Source organism: Homalodisca vitripennis, chromosome 4 (genome assembly GCF_021130785.1).
Source record: "Homalodisca vitripennis isolate AUS2020 chromosome 4, UT_GWSS_2.1, whole genome shotgun sequence".
Lineage (NCBI taxonomy): Eukaryota > Metazoa > Arthropoda > Insecta > Hemiptera > Cicadellidae > Homalodisca > Homalodisca vitripennis.
This window is the reverse complement of record NC_060210.1, coordinates 64,847,673-64,873,565: the sequence shown is the minus strand read 5'-3', so window position 1 is coordinate 64,873,565 and position 25,893 is coordinate 64,847,673. Positions and strand designations below refer to the sequence as shown.

General features: G+C 34.3%; 1 protein-coding gene across 1 annotated transcript in view; it reads left to right on the top strand.

Moving 5' to 3' along the window:
- Positions 1 to 25,893, top strand: part of LOC124359413 — a 466,804-nt gene that overhangs the window by 36,810 nt on the left and 404,101 nt on the right. The window contains exon 2 of the mRNA XM_046812141.1: positions 6,673 to 6,995. Coding sequence (XP_046668097.1) covers positions 6,872 to 6,995 — 124 coding nt within the window. The 5' untranslated portion in view covers positions 6,673 to 6,871. The remainder of the gene's footprint in view (positions 1 to 6,672; positions 6,996 to 25,893) is intronic.

Genomic DNA, 25,893 nt, shown 5'->3' with positions numbered 1-25,893 from the left:
ATTAATTTTCAAGGATAATACATGGAATAACCGATGAGCTAGTTGTATTTTACTGTTTTATAAAATATGGAAATTGCAGGGCAAACTAAGAATTTCTGAATCTTTATCAAACTTAAAAAGTAAAAATAAAATCATAACTTGTGTTGGTCGTAGTGACCAATGCCATATGAATAGCGTGACAAAAATTAATTGTTTATCTTGTGATATTACAAAAATTAAGTACTTTTATGGGGTAAAAAATTGTAATGCAATACATTTTAAGCTCAGCCCAAACACTCGCATTCTAACAGTTTAGGCAAAATCCTTCCGATAAATCCCAAACCCATTGTGCAGAATTATTTTATATTAGAGTATTAGTAAAGTTGGAAAAAAGTTCCAAAACATGGGTATGCAACTCCACGATAGATACGTAATTATTTATTGCAATATATTTAAATAATTAATTGATTAAATAAAAAAATTTACAAGTGATATCCTATGTCACATGTTTTTAGCTTTTTAATTTCGATTTCATTAAGTTTATAGTAATTAATTAGATACACACATTTAAAAATTCTGCTATAATAAGCACAGTGTTTGTGTTATTTACGAAATAAAAATACCTTAAGTAGAAAATTGTAAATTTTATCCTAAAAATGCGTATTTTTATGAATGTTATATAGCGTTACTTCTTTACATGATGTCTTCCGGAAAAGTTAATGAAGTTGTATAAGGGACAGTACACACAGTCAGTCTAGAGATGAGTTAATGTTCTGACTAAAACTTTTCTTATATATTAAAATCTTACAACCCCCGTACTTGAGGCTAGTAGACAGCAGGACTCTTTGACTGACATCTTACTACTGTGATTAAAGTACAAGTGTCTCCAGACTTTGTCTAGTATGCTACTCAAGGTCGAGCTTCAGTTGTTTTGGGTAAAGGACAAAGCGAGGCCAGAAAATGTTCCGGGAATATTAAGCGAGAGCGTGGACGTATTACAACATAAAAACAAGTGTACTCGTTTAGAAATAAATTTTCTTGTGAAAACTGAAAGCTCACAAGAGTTCCATTATTAGAATAGAATAGTATAGAACAGAATAGAATTAGAATAGAATTTATTTATTCACCAATCATACATGCATTTGGTCCCGCTAAGTCAGAACTTGACAGCTGGGTCCAATAATAACAGTTTTGTGATATACTGGTGGAAAAAGAAATAAAATTATAATATAACATAATTGCTAGAAAACTACAATCTATTGAGTCTACTAGTGGCACAAGTGGGCAAATCCATGACAGCGATCAAAAAGTGGCTACTTATTTATACATCTATACTGCTGCCTCCAATCAAATTAATCTAAAGACCAGCGGCACATCACCTGCAAATCATAGCAATGCTATATTACAGTTCTAGATTAATTATTATGGCTTACCTTTATCATACTTAAAATTATTTGATTTAAGAATCAAGTGAGGGTATACCGTATGCAGTATTCATGGAAGGGGATGAATTTCCTAACTTACTCCCCCCACCGGTCTCTCCGGTTACAAAAAACTGTATTGCACCAGCTGTTGACCGCAAAACTACAGTGTACGGTGGTTACACTTACAGACTGTTCCGTTCCGACCCAACCTTGGTTCGTGAAGGTTATGGGAATATGAATATAACCTAACAGTTAAACTTGCAGTGCATTAGCACGAGTGACTTAAACAATTCAAAATAAAAAAGTGATTGTTTTCAATCGTAAATAAAGCAGCTAGTGATGTATTTATTTAATCCTACCCTGAAACCTGATTGTACTTTCTTTAAGTTTTTGTGTCACCTTGTGTTTGTGTCTCCTTATGTTGGTGTTCATATGTTTTTAACAACTAACCAGTCTTTAAAGACTATTTAAAACAATTAATAAACAATGCAAACAATGTGATCCGTTCCTAATCTCATTCTCTCAGATTTATAGTAGAATTGTTCCAAAAATTGTGAATTTTGAACAGATTGATTTTACCTCAATTTTTTATTACCTCAATGTTTGAAAAAAAAACCTTTGAAGTTAATGTAAAATGAAGAAAGTTATTTAGCAAAGATACTTTAATTTTATAAACCCTTTCGAAAATCACATAAATGTATGTTGAACTTGTGTTAAAAAACATAAGTGTTAAACTTATGTAATTGACTTAGCGTAAGGGAAGCTAACACTCGAGTAGTTAAAAAAATTTAATTCTGTCTGTCTGTCGGCACTATCTCAAAAATGAAGTTACCCATAGAATTAAAATTTTCCATGAAACTTAATATCAATATAACCAACACAGAGTTCGATTATCGCATATGTTACTTTGGGTTAGCGTTAGCGAACATCTTTTACATTGTAGGGTAACCATGATGACAGTGAAAAAACTTAATAAATATATTAAATACAATGATATGATATCTTAATATGTGATAATCATGTATCTTAACTGCCCCAACGCATATAACAGAGTGGTGTGACGTACTCGTGCCTTCTATAAAACTAAGATACGGCTTTTTAAATTTGGAAAATTTTGTAGTTTTATGATCAGGTGTTGACTCTTCTTTGTTCAGCTAAACTGCTACTTCAATTATATGTGTTTCATTATACGAAGCTGCAGTTTCCCTGTTATACGTTCCTCAGGCCGGTTTATCAGTGCATTACAACGTCTAGACTGTAGAGCTAGACGGTACGCTGAGTGAGTGGGCTGTCTAGGAGAAACCACGGGCGGCAGATGCGCCAGGCGCGAGTTTTACGACCTATTGTCATTTATTGCGACTGGCTAGATGCTGCACCTGAGCATTAGATACAGGTGCACACCCTGTCCTGGGCTCATGAATAAACGTATAAACTGTGGTATTCATCGCTGCAGCATCAGAGAGTCAACGACCGAGTACCCAGTACACTCAACGAAACAAGAAATGTGTATCATAATATTCTGATTCAATCCACGAATATTGACAATTAATAATTTGAACAATTATAAAATATTGATTTCTTATTTGGTTACTACATGAAAATTTTGCTTAAAAGACAGTTATAACAATACTTATGATGCAAAATCGTGATGCATCTATAAATACAATCATTTTGGTATTAATGTAGCCCAAACCATTTAAACTGACACAATGAATGGTCTCGAGTGCATTTCAGCAGTTTCAACACTGGCTGTATTCTCTAGGATGGGAGTAAATATTTCCAAATAGTTTGGACCGTTCGGACTTAAGTACAGTAAGTTTATACTAATCAATTAAAATACAATTTGTATAGAAAACATCCCTTAAATCTGATCATTATGAAAATCTTCTTGAGTTTTTTATACACTACCAAATAACTAAGATACCTTTCGTTTTCGAAATTTCGAATGTCGGTACACCGAAATTAAGTGATCGAAAGTATAACAGTTTTTTTTTTAATTAATACAAATTTATAAATAAACGAGTTTTTTAAGTTAACGGTGTTTTTGGAAGCTGGATCTATACTTTTTAGGCAGAAGTTTAAAAAATGTTGCGTAAAATTCCTTCGAGAGGATTGAAACAATGTTTCAAACTGGGCATAACAATCATATGGTTAAATCATGTCTTTACGAAAATCATACATGCCATTTTTAATTAAGGCCCCTTAAGAATTACATAAAAAAATCTTGAAATACACAGATTCAGATTTGTATGCTCGAACACAGCACATCAAGCTGATTAGATATCTAGCTAATTATGGCCGTAATAAAAAACGGATTAAATGGACTGTTCTGTTTGATGTTAGAAGAACTGAGTATCCAGATATACTTTAATAATGAACACTGATAATGTTATATTTAAAATGTGGGTTGTATTGTTGTTGTAGGCCTATATTGTGAATTTTATTATTATTAAATCTGAATTTCTCAAGTAAGGTTAAGTTACGAAAAGTAAAGTTACTAATCGAAATATAGTGCCTGAGTGTCCACATAACACACCAAGAACTGTGTGATTGGTATTGTAGGGCTAAAATCCAGATGAGCACCAGTACAGCGAGCTCTTAAAGCGTGCCTTTCTTTAGATTATAAAGACTACCAGTGAATTATTGTTAGTTCGTGCTTATCTGAAAAGAACATTCACGTGCAGATTAACGTAAAACCCCCAAAAATAAGAATAGAGAAAGCTGAATATCATTAAAAAATTGCAATATCATGAGGAATTATAGGAAGTGTTGTAATTGAAGGAATTCGAGAAAGATGCAAACTTAGTAAAGTTCAAGCTTTATACACAATCTCTTGAGAGGTCTCTATAGGCAAAAATGTTACTCTAAGAAAGGGAAGCAAGTAAAGGCTTCTACTAATGAATTCTACCTGAATCTTTTGGGTTCCTGGTGTATTTAAAAAAAATTAACAACAGAGGGAACATCCTTTATATGTGAAATATATTACGTTGTATGGACTATAACAAAAAGGACAACTATTTTTCAATATTACAAGGTCACTTTACAAAGGATTAAAACAATTTTAGTCTTTTACGGAAAATCTAAGATTGCCTCTATTCCACAGAAATTTCCTTCCTATTACAATAAAACATATCCAAGGTTGTACTATAAAATTTAAATACTACACATCGTAAAGAACAGTGCCCGGTTGACAACAATTGCATTCACATCTTTCCATAAGAATGAAACCTAAATTCCAGGTTACTGGGTCACTCAACGATAGTCAACAAGGTCTCGAGATTTGGCTGACGCGGTTCACAACCAGCCAGTTGCTGAGCCTAGACCCATTGTATCAGCATGTTGTCACAAGACAATGAGTTGTTTTCTTGCTGACCCAGCCTCAGCTAACGTTTCCTACTGTTAATTAAAGAATATTTAAATTTAATGAAAATAACATGATTTATCTTAGTTGTTCGTGTCCTTCCGAGTAAGTTGTTCATGAAACATTTTATTGGTGAAAAAATGCCATAAGAAAACAAGCTTGTTTGTCATAATGCCACTTTGCAAACAAATCATCGTTCTCTTCCAAGAAGCCGGTGCTTTACTACTCACGACATTCTCCCACTAAGAGAGATATACGCTGTAACATGTCTTGCATTGGTGTACAAATCTCATATCTAAGCAATAAAATACTAGAGTTAATAAATGATTTACTTCTTCTTGTAGACTTTGCCAATTTGACAATGGGAATCTTCCTTTCCACAGCACGTTCCTTGTAATCCTTTGTCATTTGAATATTAACTGATGACATTTTATGAGGATGAGCTGATTACATATTATGAGGATCAACAGATTACATTCTATCAGCGTGAACAGATTACATATTATGAGGGTGCACAGATTACATTTTATAAGGATGAACAGATTACATTTTATGAGGGTGAGCAGATTAAATTTTATGAGGATGGACAGATTACATTTTATGAAGGTGAACAGATTACATTGTATGAGGGTGAACAGATTACATTTTATGAGTGTGACAGATTACATTTTATGAGGATGAACAGATTATGCGTTGTACGGCACCGAGATCACCATATTTTACAACTAATACTTTGGGAAATGTTTCTTGAACAAATAATATTGGGTCAAAAACAGAGTGGAAATTAAATTCACAGTTTGTGTTAGTGATCAAAACGCTAATTGAGTTGCTTTTTCAAAATCTGCTAGTGCTTAAATAGTAAACATCGTATTGAGGCTAGTGAAACTTTTGATTTGTATTGGTTTGACCAAAAACATTCAGAAAAATTGATCCATTGTTATTTGATCTCTCTTAATCTGAAGATGTTGGAATCTTATTCATTTATCTGATTGCAAAAAAGTAAAGTGCAGAATTTCTTTTGCTTACCAACAACTAAGAATGTTTTGAAGTGTTTAGTTTGTACACATGGCATAGACGCGCTGTGTTTGGTCTTGTTGCGAACCAGGGATTTGCTAGTTATGCTAACTTTTTTTATTTTTCTATCAGAGATAGTGTAGAAGAAAGTATTTTCAGGTTTAAAAAAGTACATTTCCTCACAAGATATATCCGATAAAATGTATGTTTTAATAAAGTGTATATCTGACTGTATAAGCATTCGCAGATTACTAAACAAATTCCGTTCTTAGTAAAAGGAAGTCTCGTATAAAAACAATTTAAGATTGGTGATTCCGGCATCTAATCTGATTTATTAGAGATTTTTTTATACAATAAAACAATTTTTATATCAATAAACCATGATTGTTATTTTGAAATCACTTATTGGTGTTCAAACTGGAGTAAAAATTCTAATGGCGATTTTGATTAAAATTTAACCGTTTGAAGACATTTTCATTGTATAAATTACATACCTTACACCTGAATTTTGGTGATATTTTAAAGATTTAACTATGATGTCACTTAAAAGATAAGATGAAACTCTAAACCATAAATAGTGTCCAAACCTACATTATCCAGAATTTCGGTCATATTAAAAAGGCCATAAAACACGTGTTTGGCATATATTTGTATCATTTATATGACATTTTATGCAACTTTTAACAGACCATCATGATGAGTATCCGGCACAACTGTCACCTTATGATGGTGGAATTTTCGGGAGTTCTTGGTACTGATGTAATAATGCTTTTTTATGTATGCTCATGCCTGTTGTAGATGTCCTTTATTTAAAATACGTTGAAAGTGAAATAGTATTACTTTAAAGACTATCAACATCCATTACTGCTTCTAACGCAGAACACTCTGTTCCAGGCGGAGGCAGGCCATCAAGAGTAGCGTGTATCTCCCGACTCCCTGGACATACTATTGTCTCCAGAGAACCATAGTTCTCACCGATCTATGGCGTACGACCCCTACGGTACTCTACATCCATCGATACACCCACGAACCCGACCCCAGCCGCCGCTAGTGATAGTCGAGTGATAGTGAGAGTGATCGTGACAGTGCTGCGATGTTGAACTGTACCGACCTCGAGTGCATCCTACATCACCACCACTACTATCACCACGGCGGACAGTTCCACCACTATCTACAAGACGACCGTGCTCACCATGAGCATCAACCGCATCAATCAGGTATCAGGCATATTAACAACTTCCATACTTCTGTAGCTTAGCTATGGTATAAAGTAAATGATTGAAACTATCAGTCGGTGAGTCTACCCAGTGGTGGTCACCTGCTTCTTTATGTGTACTGGAATCGATGTTGGTGCAGTGTGCTCTAACTACTTCCTGCCTAGACATTCATAGTTTTCTTTGGGCTCAGGATGAAAATTATAGTACAAAATAAACGGATCTTGATACTAATTAAAACAGCTTTTATGTTTTATTGGCAGGATCTTTTTGATGAATGACGTAGTCATAATAAATTAGCATTAAACAACGTAACTGCCAAGTAAAAGTTGCTACTATTTATTCAATCATTACGCATATCATTAAATTTGCACCTTCAAGGTTTTTGCCTTGGGTTTTTAGTGTTTGCCAGTTCAACTGTGCATATTTGTTCAATATTCGAGTATGGCCTACATTATCATGTGACTTTTACATACCCGTTTGGGTACATAAGCAATAGATTAAAACGGACCCGAGAGCTTTATTAAAATTGTTACGTTTTCCGTCCGTCCGTCTGTGCGATAACTCTTGTTTGAACAATACTAGAGCGTGGAAAGTACATAAGTTCCTCTTAGTCCAAGGATCCTATTGATTATGGGTTCAAAATTTTAAAGGCCAGTCCATTCTTCTATCTTTCCGTCCTTGCGATCTCTTGATAGGAAGGTCCTATAGACTTTTAACGTGGTACATACGAGACTCTTAGTCCAAGGATCCTATTGATTTTGGGTTCAAAATTTTAAAGGTCAGTCCATACTTCTATCTTTCCGTCCTTGCGATCTCTTGATAGAAAGGTCCTATAGACTTTTAACTTGGTACATACGAGACTCTTAGTCCAAGGATCCTATTGATTTTGGGTTCAAAATTTTAAAGGTCAGTCCATACTTCTATCTTTCCGTCCTTGCGATCTCTTGATAGAAAGGTCCTATAGACTTTTAACTTGGTACATACGAGACTCTTAGTCCAAGGATCCTATTGATTTTGGGTTGAAAGGTCAAATAGCTGTCCCTCTGTTTGCCTGTTCCTGTTCCTGTGAGTGATAACTTCGTTAGGGTCTGTCGGGTGCGACGTTGTTCCTTTGTATCAGTATATTCTTCCCGTGAAACCTTACTGATTGAGGTTTGTTGTTTCTATGGCTTTTCCTGAGTGCAGATCTTTGAGTAATACTCTTTCCGTCTATTAATCGATATCTCCAATGTTGTATAAGCAAACTTTATCGATAACGGATGTCGATAGCAGACGGGGGCGGATATGGAACGAGTACTTGCACGTACTATGTCGCCTACATTGGGAATGTTTTGGGAATCACTCTTCCATCTGTACCAACGAAGAATATCATAACCCTGATCTCATCTCTAGCCTCCAGCAAATCCTATTTTTCTGCTAATTATTGTGGTAATGGTCAATTCAACACTGATTGTGTTGTAACAGTTGATGTTAGTTCAATTTGTTTCCGGATACACGTCTAATAAATTCCCATACTACTGTCCAAACTAGTAATAAAAAGAAAATTTTACATATAACAATGGTTTTTAAAAACATAACCTAGTTTCTGTTATGTTCAGCGTATTATAAAGTACTTTAATACAGCCAATGTTCGCCTTTGATTTATTGAAAAGTAATGACACTTAACAATCCCTTGTTGTAGAAAGTAGCAGGGCCTCTCTGTATATGGCCAGCACCTGACTGCTCTGTTATACAGTATGTAGGTTATCTTCCTTAGTCGGTAGAAAGTGGCGTGGACGTGTCAATTCAATAAACAAGTGTACACGAATAGTCTTGTTTAGATAGTTTATAATTGATACTTGCAACTACAACTTTTCTCTTTGGTATTCATTCTTACAATACCACTTTTCCTTTGTTAATAATGTTTACAATACCAATTTTACTCTGTAATTGATGCTTACAATACCACGTTTCCTTTGGTATTGATGCTTAGAATACCGCTTTTTCTATAGTACTGATGCTCCTAATACCACCTTCCATTTAGTATTGATGCTTGCATACCACGTTTCCTTTGGTACTGATGCTTAGAATACCACATTTCCTTTGGTATTGATGCTTACAATACCACATTTCCTTTGATATTGATGCTTACAATACCACATTTCCTTTGGTATTGATGCTTACAATACCACATTTCCTTTGGCATTGTATTATTGCATTAAAGAGGTGAACGTACAGTATAGATTTCAAATACCTTTTTGATTAAGAGAATACTAGGTGTAGAGACAAATTCTATTATGTCGTGAGTGATTAGTCGTCATGGTGGTAGCTTAAAATGAAACTTGGCTTCGTGATTCCGCTTACATCTTCTCCATAGTAGCGAAGCGCCAAGCATCAAGGTTTTATTGCGTATTAATTTTAGTGTAAAAGGTTTGACTTGATCACAGTTATAATGTATAGTATATCTAAAACTCTTGTATGGAAATGAAATTTTACTCTATAGAACAGCCGAATCAAATTGTGCATTAAAATTATTGAATTTATGGATGCATTTAAAGAATACTCTATGATCTAAAGAAATTATTGTAACCATCTTCGCAGTAATTTTAGTCTGTTCAATTGGAGTAAAACGTGTTCAATATATGCACAAGTTAAACGGATCTTCTAAATAAAACAATTTAAAATATCAACTTATAATCAGTAAACATTGCTTTTCATATAATTGAAAAGTGTTCATTAAAGTACTCAAAATTTAAACATTAAACAATACATACATCTATGAATGAGATATTTTAACGTTCAACGAATTTCTATCTCATATCCAAATCTAAACATATATATTTGTATAGAAATCACACACAGTCAAATCTGGGGATCGGAATGGCAATATACTAATCAAACGGCCATAAAGGTTGTCATTTAGTAATCGTTTGACAGGATTTGCGAAATGAGGAGGAGCACCATGTTGGAAGATTGCTTGATCCATATCTGGAACCGTAAAATGAGGCAAGACTTGTTCATTTAAAACCTGTTCATACCTATTCATTATATTGTCTGAAATGTCGTAAGATAGCTCCCCATTACCACTGACAGCTGCCCACACAATAATTCCTTTTGATTTGAGTAGAATCTGTCCAAGAATGTGTGGATTACCGGTGTTGTAATAAATTACAATTATACCTATTTACAGCGCCATTGCAGTAAAAAGTGGACTAATCTGAAAAAACAATTTGACTATGCCAATTAGGATCTAGCGCATGAAACTCAATGATACGAGAACACAATACATTCTACTCTCCTGTTCGGATCATATTCGAGAAGATTATGGACTAGATGACTTTTGTAAATTTTAATTTTGTTTTTCTTAATTATTCTCTGTGCTGACAACTTTGGAACATGAGGGTCAAGTTCAACCTTCCTTACTGATTTCGGTTTACCTGGAGAGCGGAGCATTGATGCGCACTATCCTCTAGAGTACTTTTTTTACGATACTTTCAGTTTTTACTAAGGATTTTCCCACTTAGTTATTGTTGGATTTCCAGGTGATTCAACTTCTGGGTAAGCAGCCTGAAATTGTCTAATTGCATCTGTAATGTTGCCAAAAGCAATACCCCACGCACAACACCACTTTTTGGTCAACATTAAAAGCCATTTCTCGAACTTTAACATCAGTAAAACTCTAATGGAGGAGGTTAGGTTATGTTTTTATAGCACAGTTCTTCAATCAAACAGCTGTTTTCAACAATGATCGTTATTAAACAGCTGTTCTTTAACACTGCAACGCAGTAATCAAATCAGGTAATTCATTCCTGAAACAAAATGTTAAAGTTTTCAATATGTCACCATTTTGTTTCTACAATTGTTAGGTAGCTTTAATTTTCGTAGGGTATTTTTAAAACCTACTTTAAAAATAGTTAAAAATAGAATGTGTAGAGTTTGAAAATGTTCGGCGCATAAATAGGAAAGTTATATAAAATCAAACGCTTAAACCTCTTCGTGGGACACTCTGTATATGTATGTATTCACCTGGAGAACACAACTACATGGATGTGATCATTACGGGGTAGAGATAATAAAATTTAATGGACGTGAAGATTACGGATAAGGAGATAAAGGGTGTAAAGTTCATGGATGTGAAGATTAAAGATGAGAAAGATAATGGATGTGATGATTATGGACGTAAATATTATGGTTGTAAATCAAGGATGTGAACATTACGGATAAGAGGTAATGGAAGTGGATACTGCCAGCATATTCCTGAGACACCCTGGAAGTTCGCAGGCACGTACCTCCGTGACACGGGTGTGACGGCGTAGTACGGCCGAGTGGAGGCACGAAAGTGGGACAACTCAGCCCCGCCCGGCTTGTCGCTGACCTGTTAGCCTTCCCCGGACCTGCCCCATACATTGGCGCTGACTGGCAGTTTCACTGTGTCAATATAACACTCGGAGGTGGAGTGAGGAAGAAAACAATTTATGTATTTATCATCGTCATCAACAATCCTTTGGTTCAATGGCGAACAAATATTCCTCAACGTTATCGCCTTGTTTCTTATAGTACTCATATCAACATCTCGCGCATGTTCAAAATAAACTCACTCCCCAACTGCCCTTTGCCCTTAATTTGGTGTGTTGAATACCTTTAATCCATCATATTCGAAGGTCTTACTCTTTGATTCTTTTAAAATGATCAACTCTTTTCATCCTAAGCCTTTTTTGCTTTGCCTCATACCGATTTTTAAACGATCTCGCTCTTATTTCAGTATTACTTTCTCTTTATATGTCTGCCGAAACATCAGATTATATATTTTATTCGGCTTCGATTACAATTATTCTTTTCTCTGACATTCATAATCCGTGTTGTCTACCTTTCCCACACGATATAAGTGTGATGTAATACTTGTTAGTGGTAATGAATAAACAGTCTGAATTAAATAATTTTGGCCCTAAAATTATGTGGGCGTGAGTACATATAACAATTAAACAAGTCGTAATGTTTATTATACACATAACGAATCTCATAGATCCATTAGCTGTATAAGAGTTCATAAATGCCAATGGCGTTAATATGAAGTACTTAATGGTTCGTAACACACCACCACCACGAATCACTCACGAATGGTTCCACTCGTGAACTGAGAAGAACTGAGAGAACTATAATTGTTGTTATGAACGTTCGCGCGTGTGCACACTCGACCTGGTAGGTAGGTGTAGTACCCGGAATCTATAGGAAGGCACTTCAGCAGTCGTCGCTCGCGTTCAACGGGTTTCAGACTTCTTGTGCAGTAAAGCAATAATCCCACTATATGCAAATTACATTGATATAAACAAGGACGCTAAAATGACCCATTTCGAGTCAGTTGTCCTAAGATTATAAAAATATACATTATTGTACAAATACACACAAAAGGTGATGACCATCAGAAACTTAGAAGAGAAAATAAATAGCGATACAGTTTATTTATTAAAAAAAAAAAAAAAAAAAAAAAAAAAAAAAAAAAAAAAAAAAAAAAAAAAAAACAGTGTTACCAACATCTCTAAGCCTTTTTAATATGATATCTGTAGAACCACTATTATTTAGTCAAAATAAAGTTTATATTTCACATTATTATTCTGTGTTGACATTTTAATAAAACACTGCTCACAGTAATATTTACCGTTCGTTTTCACTTGTTATCGAATTTTATTTAATCAAAATTATTTTCCTCAATGCATTATTTCAATTATAAAAAATCAGCAATTGGGACCGTAATAAAAACAATGTTATACGCGTACAATATTAAAGTACACTAAGTTAACCACGTTAGGGTACTAAATAATGTTAGTATTTTTTATAGACTGTGAATGACAGTGTTCAAGTTCTGAGCTTGTGTTCGTATAGGAATTATTGAAATTTAGCTTCTGTTCTCATGTTCTAATTCCTTGCGAAGGTGTCCATCTGGGTCTTCAGAGCTGTCCATTATTATTCAGTACAGCCAAGTCCATAATGTTTGTACTTCGAACTTAATGTGACATTTAAACTATCATTAATTCAATAACTTACTCAGAAAAAGCCAATCTTAGCTAGTTATGATAACGAGAGAGCATCTTAATCAACGATTCTACGCACCGAACTCATGCTCATTCACATTCACACTCTCATCAAAAAATGTGTCTAAAACTCAAAATATTAGCTTTAATTTTCAGAGCAACTTCGTAAATGCAACCGAAAGACTCTAAAGCACCTACCTCACCCTTTTCTAACATTAAATTCAATACTTCGACTCAAAAGTCCACGAGGGACAGCAACAAGCACAGGGTGTTTCACGTTCAAGCTTTCCCAGTTTACCCACGCCATGTTTGTCGAGCGGTGAAAGCAGTCCACTAATATTATCTCCTGGCAGACTTGCAATCAGTGTAATTATTGTTTACCACATGCCCCACAACATGCAATGCCACTATGATGTCTTCGACTATCCGGCAGACAATTCCAGATAACCTGCTGTGTTGTCGAGCCAATTTATATCGGCGTCTTGTGCAACATTTTACACAGCCTGCATAGACGCTCTCTCTTGAAATATGCTGCAAAACATATTTGTTTAAGAGTATTATATGGCTATGTCCGAGAGTAATGCCTTATTTTGGTTGACCGAGGAGTTTTTTTAACCACGTGTATTTGATTTTCACAGCATTACATCAGTTAGATATATCCTACATGCTGACATTTTTATGGGCGATTATTTATGATTTCACATACTTTGGCCACGCAATTTATAATTAACGGAGAACGGTGTGTGTGTGTGTGTGTGTGTGTGTGTGTGTGTGTGTGTGTGTGTGTGTGTGTGTGTGTGTGTCGGAGCTAGTTTTCAATGAGACTACATGGCCAAAAATTAATATAATAATTAAATATGATTTTGAAATCAGTCCTGGATCTGGAATAGATATGGAAAACATTTGCCTTTTACTAATTTGTATAGTTTATTTTTTATATTATTAAACAGTAAATTGAATAATCATAATATTTATGGGTTTATAATTATATTTAAGGCTGTTTATATTACATATAATTTCGCTGTTGAAGCTCTTATTAAATATTACTGTGTAGACCAAAGTTTACTGTTATATACATCGTATTTTTAACTGATTCATGACTTTTACTTCAGGAAAACTTTTCTCTCGAGGGAGATACGTTTGAACTATAGTATGTTTGGATTTTACTCATATAGTAGAAGTACAATACAATGTAAATAATTGTTTTATCCAGGAAATATCCTGGAATAAATAAAAATTACTCTCTCTCTCTCTCTCTCTCTCCAAAATAGAGGTGGGATTGAAGTAAACATTTTAATTGTCCAGTGAATAAGAAATACCTTAAATTAAAGGTTCTACACGTAAGGAAGCTATCTTAGGAAGGGTTGACTCAACTTGAATTTTGAATTCAGCTCCAGTTTATCTTCCTTTTATTGCAGAGTCTAGTATCTGACACTTTCTCAGACTTGACGCTTACCAACTTACGAAGATCAACTGGCTTGCTTGTTAATAACATCAGCTTTTATAAGCTGCACTTGCAGTTATACTAGAACTTCTACCACTAGGCCTACAAGTCATGGCGGGAGCATATTAATCCGCGTATCGAATGAAAATTGTGGGTCACTGGACAGTAAGCTCGATTAGTACGGGCAACTGCACTATTGCAAAAGCGGTATGCGATCTAATATTACATATTATGTCATCAGACACTATGACAAACGAGTATTTAGCAACACTTTGGTCGTAATCATCCGATCTCGGGAGGATTAGAGAAGGAAAGAATGAAGAGAGAGGTTTGATACAAAGATGGCTCCTTGAGGGAGCGCAGATGTTTTGATGACTTTCTGTCTTGCTGTGGGTTGTGGAGTTCATTTATTTATCAACGGAAACCCCCATTTTAGAATTAAACTTAACATGTATTAATCAATCACAGTAGCAAAAATATGCATGAAATCCAATTTTTATAGTAAAATACACACACACTTGATAATTACAAAATGAATTTCAATTAACAGTGATATAGCATATAAAATAAAATTTGAATATAAAGATAAAATGCTAAAATTAAACAGAGCACTAATTGATTACAGGTAGATAACAAATTCCAAATTATAGTACCCAAATAAGAATAAAAATTATTAATAAATAAATTGCGTAAATTACGAGTACTAAGTTAAATAAATATCAGAAGTAACAGTTAAAAAAACATTGAACTTATCAACAACTCTAAACCGTAACACAAATAGATAACAATAACAAAGAATGGCTCCCAGAATAGCTTTCGACGGAAGTCTGGGAGAGCATTGAAAAATATTTCAGACTGAAATATATGATATTTTAGGTTGCGCAAATATAGGATTGACTAGGAATTACGTCGATAAATGGATAGTGATGCTATCTGAGAGCGAGGCCATTCTTACGACAATTATTAACTCGACCGAATCTAGGTTACTTGAAGGCAGGTATAGGAGTGTTTTAAGACTGTCCGTTCTACCTAAATTCAAATTCAAATGACTTTATTTGCATCATATGCACAAAAGGGTGAATTTGGGTCCATAAGACCCTGTCGTGATTCAGTAGATCTTAGCTGGGTTCCTTGACATGACGGTTTTAGGGACAATGAACTCGCTGAGTAATTAGCGAGAAATGGCTCAAAGTACTTTCTTGGACCAGAACCGGCTTGTGATATAAGCAAGTCAACTGCCTATCAAGCTATTAAGAAATGGTTCACAGATAAGCACTGTTATCTTATCGGTGGCAGAGTTGCTTTGGGTGATCATTTCGCAAGAAGATCATTAGAGACACTAGCATCCAGTTCACGAACTGGCTGATGAAGCTAAACAAAGACCTTCTGATACAGTTCAGTTTCCTTATTACTGGACACGATCAATTTAAGAAACACTTGCACATCTTAGGACTCACTACTGAAGACCATAGGTGTAGACTATGTAATCAGCCGGAGGAGACTTCTATTCGCATTATTTTGAATTGTTATAGGCTTGAGGTAAGAGAACAGCCCTATTTAAAACCTAACAGCCAGGTGAGCAACATTGGGCAGAAGGTCTTTGGTCTTGTTGAATGTTAGGAAGGCCCTACTAGCGGAATTGGGGTGGGCAATAAGTTTAGGTAGATAGATACGTTGGGAAGTCCTTTATGCCACCCTCTTTAATCTAATCTAATCTGGGGTAGATCGCGTTAGAAGGATGAAAAACTCGACCTTGATTCCTCTCTTCCATCAGACCGATTTGTATTGTATGGTCCACATCCTTCTGTACGGTCTCTCCCCTCACTGTATTCCCAAAAACAATGCATAGGAATGTAATTTATGAAACTGTGAAAGAAGAAAAGAAGAAAGAATTTTCTTCTTTGTAAAATATACGCGTGTTCTCGCTAATGGACTGACACAAGAGACGCTGATCCACTGATCCTCCGACACTTGAGTACTTCCCTTATGACGTTGCAATAAGTGTCCTGATTGTGTTATGTAATGGGTAAAATGGCACGTCCCTCAAGGTCTGCGAGTTTTAGTGTTGTATTTCTTTCGTTCTCTGAAGCAATCGTTACACGAAAAGGATCGTATGTCCTTATAGAGAGTTCGCATTTTGTTACGCAACATCGGATATTATATTGCACGGTCCAAGTCTACAAGCCTAACGGTGTCCTTCCACTCAAATGACTCTGCTGTCTTCGGATCTTATTCAGAATGGTCTTATTCACACGGTTACTTTGTGAAATTTGGATTTCGAACTATAGAGTTGTGATAATCATTAATTATTAAATCACGTGGTACTATACTACAGTTAATGGTCAATATTTTGAAGGTGGCGTGTAATGTATTGCAATCGACCATTCTGACTCATGAGACGTTCGAACTCTCAGCCACTCCTGTTGACATAATGCCAATCGAAGACTCGTAAAGGCGTTCTGCCTTTGAGTGATTAAAAATTAGAATCCCACTGACACAGAGTGTTTCATAATGGGTGATAAAATAAACACTACAGGGAGTGGCTCAGTCCATCAAATGGTGGAACATATGTCCGGAAGTTCTGTTACATATGTACGTTTTCTGTACGAACGTGTTTAAAAAAGAATTTTATTCGTCAATGGCATGATAGGAGAAAGAGCTTTCAATACATGCTTCATTCGATTACCTATAATTACATAAAACAGAAGAATCTTCCTGTTTACCTCGTACAATTAATAGTTGTTCAAAATAGTACAATAGAAGTTTTGGAAAACTATAAACTAACAATCTGTATTATTACACTGTTCTATTTCAGATGTGTTTTTTCTTTATTTGCTGTTTTCTGAAAGTTTAGTTTTTCAACACATACGACCTTTTTCTCAGCAACGGGTAAAGCTATCTTAGCATTCTTTTTTCATAATGTTCAAGTGAAAGTGTATAGAGGCTGAAAAAAATTATGTGTAAAAAGATAAAGGAATACGTTTTTTCAAAACACTATTTTTAACAATTTTTAACCAAAAAGGCATTATTTAAAAAAATGTCCAATAAATTCAAAAATTATCTTATGATTGTATATTTTAAACCCCAGTTGTAGTTAAAGAACCAATATTAAAATTTTTTAAAAGTTATTCAGATTTCTTTAATAGTTTCTTAGAAAAAGGTACATAAGTTAACATGGACGATATAGGAGAAAAGTAACCCCCTTAAAAGAGAAAAAGTTATAATTTATCTGAAATGATAAGAACGATTATGAATTAATACATATTTTAACATAGTATGTCAACATATTTTCGTCGATAAAACCATCAACAACAATTATTTTTTCATACTCTCGTAAAAGAAACTATTCAAGCGAATAGATCAAGTCACAAGTTACGTTTGAAGTGTGTTAATGAATTCAAGTCGTGGAAAAACCGTGAAAATGACAGGTGTATCAATTTTTACCGATTTATTTTCTTATTTTTGTTCATTGAGATGAATCACAAAAATTTCTCCTTGTTATGAAAATACTCTGTGAATAAAATGACCGCAGATAGACCAAGTTTATCGATCTATCGGTCGGTACATAATGTGACTATGGTCGGACCTCTTATTATAGAGAAACTATGTGGCACTTTAGTCATGTATGTGTTACTTTCTTCTTTGGTTTTGCCATTTCGCATTACTACCACTGGAAAGAGCGATGAGAAAAACACACATTCGAACGTCGGTCGCTCAGTTTTTGCAACAGAAAGGGGATTGTAACTGTCTTCTAATGTCTGTTATCTACACGGAGTTGTACCGTCTGCCAGCCTGTCTCTCCAGCGACTCGTCACTGTCGCTCTCATCGTGTCACGTGACATACGGTAGGCCTAGCATTCGTATCGTATCCTAGCTAATAAATCTTCTACGAGAGTAACTCGGTCGCAGAGGGAGGGGCCGGAGAGAGTCACACAGTGAGCACTGAACGAAAGTGAAACTCACTGTGATCTACTTGACAAAGACACTTTAAAGGTCAATTCTGTTATGCAATTTGTTAATGACAATTCACTTGGTAAAAAAGGAAATAGAAAACATAAGAAGTAAGTATTTTTGCGTTTTTGCTCTTTGAAGCTGTCTTCAACCTATAAAAGGACAAACTTCAGATTAAGATGTTTAAAGGTTTTGCCAAAACTCGTAGCACCGATATAGAAGAAAATTAGCCCAAAGTTTAGGAAGGGGTAGCAACTTCAAACATATTTTAGACGATATTCAAGTTTTTGTCTTTATTTGGGTAAATTTATCGTGGTAATTTTCACTTTGCAAATGTTGAGCGTAGAATTACTGAACGCAGATTTTTATTTTGTACAATTTTAATGTCATGTTTGAAACACTTTAAAACAGGTGATTTATTAGATGATCCTAATAATATTATAAATAAGAAAGTATCTGTGTTTGTTTTTACACGTAAACTATTCAACCGATTGTACTGAAATTTTACATAGACGTTCTTACGGTTCCTGGTATCAATATAGCTCTATTCTTATTTTGAAAATCCCTCAGGCCTACGCCCCACTGGAGTTTAAGATAGCAAAATATCCCATATTGGTCTCTAATGTTGCAAAATATTAATTGAAAGAGGATGTCAAATGTAGCCAACTGTTCTGTGTAAATATTGTTTTACAATATTGTAGCACAACCACTACTTTAAATTTCTTTACATTCATGGTTTTTAAGTTCTCTAAGGCGTATCCATTATTTTTCCCGTCGTATTTAAATTTCAACGATTAAGTACTCGCCTACCTTAGAAAATGTTCTAAAACATAAAATGGTCAGAAGACTCCCTTTGAAGCACTTGGCAAGAACTATGCTAAATAAAAGTTCGATGGACTATACTTTTGAGTTAATGTATTAATTCCACCATTAAATGTCCTAAAACATTAAAAATATTGTTCAATTTATAAAGAAAAAAAAACCGGTTAAATAGTGCCATTGTGTAAGTCTACATATTTAGGAAATAATAAATAATACATATGAAAGACGAAGTCACTATCTAACTTTTACTATACCATTTAAAGTTTGTTATAGAACATTTTTGACCTAAGTAGGCTTCTCTGATATGCGATATATATTTTCTTGATCGAGAAATAGGGCAAAAGCAACTATGGAACAAAAATACTAAGTAAGAACAAGGTCAATTAAAATTAATATACACTTTTTGACGTATTTTTGATCGTGGCTACAAGGCAAACTCGACATTGGCGTCGGAAATATAATTCACTCAAACCAGCAGTGGTGGTGGTGATACGATTACACCTGTAACACCTACTAAATTGCGTGAAAAGGAGGTTGTAACTGTCATCAGTGCATATATAAAGGGCAATGTAGTCTAACTTATATTTTACCTTCAAAGACTGATATGAAACCTATCTTAGTTGCCTTTTAAAAAAAAATCGACGGTGAAACAAAAATACCAAGGCCTGATTAAATTACAATGGTCATAAATATCTACTGTGTAACATATTTTTTGTTCATGGTAAGAAGGACAAGTAAATACTCTCGTCGGAAATATAATTCACTCGAACCAAAAGTGCTCGTACAGGTGAAAAACCTACGAAACTGCTTACGAAGCCGTGAGTAACTAATAGTATCTTATATTGTTAAGATACCAGCATACTAACATGGATCACCGTTTATAAAAAGAATATTATACAATCCTATAATAGAATTATTCTTAAATTTCTAGCACATTGAAGAACAAATGCAGCTTCATGTTCGCTCGCACTAGATCTCTTATTCTGATAAACGCTAAAAATAACATATAATTATAGGGAAATGTGTAAAAAATGAATTGTGCATAAAATATACTAATATAATTCTTGTACATTAGGAAAACAGAGACATACGGATTACTTTTTGAGGAACTAGACTTTGGGTTTACTTTCCAATAATGTGCTACCCAAAAATGTACTCATTTACCAGGTTCTTTTAGGAAATCATTTTAAGGAGCTCAAGAAGTTTGAAAATAAAAAGAATATGTGTGGTGTCAGGATTATTACGCTATTATAATATTCAATACTATTTGAAATTTTGGAGAATATGGATTTTGTTGATTCTCTTTTTGGTGAAATGGTGAAATTTGTCCTTGTGTGTTGAAATATAAGTAAGAGTAAAATATGTGTTAAAAATAAAGTGTCCAGGAGCTGCACAAAAATAAATTTCCATATTCATATATGCAAATGATTATTATCTTTATGAATTATGTTATTTTAATTTAAGGAAAAAAAATTAAGTTAAATAATGTATCTACTATTTTTAGTGATTGCAATATTCAATTAATAATATTCTATAATATCTTTGCAAATTAATTTATAAAGTACTATTAAGTACATGTAAGTGGCCGGAGTTCTATGTAAAAATTGTTTTTTCGTAGTTATTTGATCAAAATTTCATTTATTACGATGGTGAAAGCAAATTGTGATTTAGAAAATATTGTTATGGCACGATAGTAGCTCATTAAGATAACTTTTCTAAATCTTGTGCAATGTAATAGGTTTCCTATTTTATGGAGGGCTGGTTCCTTATAGCCTCATTCTGCACTACAGGTATGTGCGACTATAATACCAAACAGGGATAAGAGAGATAATCGAAACAGCGTGAGTGAAGATTATCGATAAAAGTGCTCTGGTCATAGACCTGAAGTCCGATGTCCCAACTCGTGTCTTTGCGTAACTTTCAAAATGCATAGGCCGAGAGATTCCATGTGGCCTTCTAGATGCGCGAAAGGGGAACCGTGGCTGGGAAAGAAGGGGAGGGCTGGCGGAGGGGTCCGGCTCACAGACTGAGCTCGCGACTTCCCCCTCCACTCGCCATGACCAGTAGGCTACTGCGCATCGTCGGACCGAGGACCACGTCGTATCTCTCGGCCTGTAACTTTTCTCATAATTTGATAATTCTGTCATGTCTAATTTACTGGGATGAAAAAAAAAACGGTCAAACAAACTGTCTTGATATCGTTATGGGTTTGTTTGTTATTGTCTCTTACGTATGAAGGAGAATGCATGAAGGAGTTCCAGTGTGTTTAGCGACCAATTGTAACTAAAATTATAGAACTTAAAGAATTCAATACAAACAGTGTTAGCAAAATGAATAGATTTGCTCTGGGTAACGGATAATCGGTTAATGGGTAACGGAGTTTTACGAACAAGCTATAGTTTGTGTCTATTTAACACTTAAAATAAATTTTTGCTACAGTGAATTTCTAATACAATTTCGAACTATTTCCTCGTTACCACTAATAAATAAAAAATATAACCTCATTTAATATTATAATCCATCGAAACGGCCATTTGAGGTAGCGTGGCACCAGAGGATTATACCATTATTTGTGACTGACTATACCATTAGTTGAATTAAATAAAAAGAGTAATGTCGATGCCATGACTTCCGAGGGCAGTCGTGCAGTGTAAATATGGTCCCGAAGCACATCCCTACGATAGGGTGAAGGGTGGAGGCGGGGAGGGGGGGCACATTAGTGGATCAAGTGCCCTCGTGTGACAGAATAGCCGGAATCACGCGATTCCTCCTTTCTCACTCTCAACGGCGGAGTTTGTTTGTTTACCTTGAAGCACAAAACAACTATAAGGTTAAGTCTCCCTATCCCACCAAGTTTTTAAACTGTTATAGATAGAATAACGAACTTTAAGAGGTGTTCAGAAGTAAAGGAAGATTACTTTTGGCTTATCGAAATTGCTTGTAATAGACACTGCGAGGGTATAGTGCTATGAAACACGAGGTAATGGAAGGGATTTTTCTCCACAAAAGGGAAACCTTGCACTGTAAGGTATTTTATTTTGTTCAATATTTTTCGCTCACAAAATTTGTAAACATATGTGTGGTGTCAGGGTTATTACGCTATTATAATATTCAATAATATTTGAAATTTTGGAGAATATGGATTTTGTTGATTCTCTTTTTGGTGAAATGGTGAAATTTGTCCTTGTGTGTTGAAATGTAAGTAAGAGTAAAATATGTGTTAAAAATAAAGTGTCGAGGAGCTGCACAAAAATAAATTTCTATATTCATATACGCAAATGATTATTATCTTTATGAATTATGTTATTTTAATTTAAGGAAAAAAATAAATTAAGTTAAATAATGTATCTACTATTTTTAGTGATTGCAATATTCAATTAATAATATTCTATAATACATTTGCAAATTAATTTATAAAGTACTATTAAGTACAAGTACGTGGCCGGCGGTCTATGTAAAAATTGTTGATGATGAAAGCAAATTGTGATTTAGAAAATATTGTTATGGCATGATAGTAGCTCATTAAGATAACTTTTCTAAATACAAAAAAAAATTGATTTTTTATTACTTCTTGTGAAATGACAGGTATTTAAAATGGGCAGTTTAGGCGTATGAACATGCGATATAGCTTCAGTGAATGACACGCTTTTTATCCATTTGAATTAAACAATTGCATTTCTTATATTAATTATAATTTAAGAAGTTGATACATTTTCATTATTTTTACATAACGAAATTAAATATTTCATAAATAAAAATGAATTTAACATAGAAAATGTTTTACAAACTTAAAATCAATTGCACCTACCTTCAGAACCTTTCTTAGGATCAATGCTTTTTGATCGTAACATTACTTTACAGGGCACAGAGAGGATTAGCTTTTTCTTTAAAAGTTTTGAAATCGTAATGTGTATTTGCAACACTACAATAGATGAAAAACACTATTTATTTGAATGCCAGAACAAATATAACTTAGATAAACCTGAACCCTTGGAATTTGCAAAATACTTGACTTCGTAGTAGTTAGGTTAGCAGTACTAACCCACAACTGTTGGGAGCATTCAACCTAGTAGTATGGAGTATAGGTAGTGTCTTTTCAAACAAAACAATATCTTTGACTTGCTCACATTTTCGTAGTGCAACTGCGATAAATCATTCAATAGCAAGATGAGTAACCGAGACGCCTGGTCATGTCAGGTCAAGTTTGACAATGCCCGCTCTGATGTGGGCCCAGGAGGTGGGCCAGTTCGCGAATACCGTGGAATGTGGCGAGGCAACTTTCGCGAGTTGGCAGTCGGCAGTCGGCCGGAGATATTGGCGAGGTCTGGTGGCGTGTCAACAGGACACCGAGTCTTCTGTCCCGGCAGTTGCATCACTGGTTGACTCGCGGAGGTCGTGTGGGATTCACCGGCGCGGCGACTGTTAACGCAACAACGCAACCCAGTCGGCATTTCACTACCTCAAAGACTCAATTTTTGAGTCACTTTGGAGCTACAGCGATTCAAATTATCATCGGTAGTTGCGATAAAAATATAGCAATCTTCCCAAGGCCCATAGAAATAAAAAATATATTTTTAAACTCAACAGCAGAAATCAGTCAAAATACAGTGGAAAATACAATGGAAAATGTATAAAGTTCATATCAGGAGTAAATCTGGAATTTGACCTGTTTTCTGTCTTTGTTGTTGATATATTTATTTATAAAATTATATGTACTGTTATTGTTGTTATTTGTTGATTTGTTTCTATGTTCATACATTGTTACTTGCTTATATTATTTATCTCTTGTTATTTATATACATATGTGTGTATGTAGGTGTGTACCCTATATGTATGTACATTTACATGCAAACATTGTATTGACGGATATAAGTATGTATTCATGCATAAATTGGGGAACATGGTGGGCTCAATCAATTCATTTATGTCATGATAAGTTTACTATAGTAAGATTTAAATATATATTTAAACATATTTATATACTGGAAGAATGAATTTGTCTCAAATATCTAATTTTAGTGTTTAATTGGAATAATAGTAAATAACTTGTGCATGGAGAAGATCTGAAAGAACTATTAAAAGTAAAGGAATGACTGTCAAAATAAGTAATGTACTTTATTAAGCCAACTTTACTTCCCGCACGCGCCATTATCGGGGCATTGGGAATGTGCGGTTAAGAATGCATGTAATTATAGATAAATAAACTGCATGTACTGTTAATGTTTTGCATGTATTCAACTTTGTAATTCTCAGAATAAAAATCTTTTGAACTTGAACAGTTACAAATATTTTAATCGTATCATTGTCATTAGTGGTAAATGAATATTATTTTTATTTGCGTTATACTGTTTTGTAGGCCTACATCCTAAATGTTTCAATAAATATAGATGGCACTCTCTCAATGTGTCATGGGGCTAAACAATTATCATTATTACTGTATTCATATTTTGGTTATTTATTTAAATTTTTGCTGCAAAATATGCATTATTTTTCACAATACGACACGGATAAAGTTAGTGATATAGTGGGGTAGTGGGGATATGATATTCTCATTAGTAGCAAAAATCGCTAATCCGTGGTTTTTGTTTTAATGTATTTTAAAATAAATTATCTAATATTAACAATCATAGTACTAATTTTTTGCTAAGCGTTGGTGAACACGTGGGGATGGAAAGTTTTGTTATGTCTGTATATCTACAAGTCAATCCGCACGATATCTAAAAAAAAAAACTTATCTATAGACTTAACATTTGGCTTGAAACTCAATTTCTACACAGGAAACACTTTATTTGATAATACATTTCACGCCATGGGATTTGGCTGAGCGTTAGCTAATTTATTTACATTGTTATTATGGGTAACTATGATGGGAACGAGAAAATATAAGAACAAATAGATTTTCAAAAAAATGGGTACAGTATTGTGAGATTTGAACAGTTGAAATTTTAATTCGTGGAGTGAAAAAAATAATAGAGTGGTTGACAGTAGGTGACTAGATCTGATTTCAAGGCTCTTTTGCATTGCAGTACCCTCCCTATACATTTCCTTAAAAAACATTCGTTAAGAAACTTTCCTTATTTGAACATTGCTATGAATCTTAATTTAGTGAAGAAAAACTGATTGTATTATGTGGCAAGATATAAAAAATGTCATCTCTAGTCTTCATATTTCGCATAAAACTTTATTTCTACATAGACAAGAATGAGTCATATGATGGTGCATGTCCCAGCCGTATCATTGGGCTTATAGTCTTTCAAGTCTTTTAGTCAGTAGGCTGACACTATTCCTCTTTTGTCTTCCGGAGGATATAAACATTTCTGATATTTGTCTGCATGACATCTCATAATTAAATGAGATGTAGACTTGAAATTGTGACGTACGAGGCAAATAAATATAATAATAACAAATACAAATATAATAAACAATGTTGTACATCTAATGATGATACAGAGGGAGAAGTCACGACTGGGATGAAAAGGAATTCGTAGATCCAGAGATGGTACGTTAATTTGTTTGATCATCTTCCTGAAGTTATGTAGGCTGTCGTAATAAAAGTCAACCTGAAATGGCATTTCCAATATTAATTAGACGAGGAAGAAGGCGGATTTTCATACAATTAGTGGGATAAGCCTTTCTTATTTTCTGTAGATCTTGTTGATTAAGGTATGCAAAA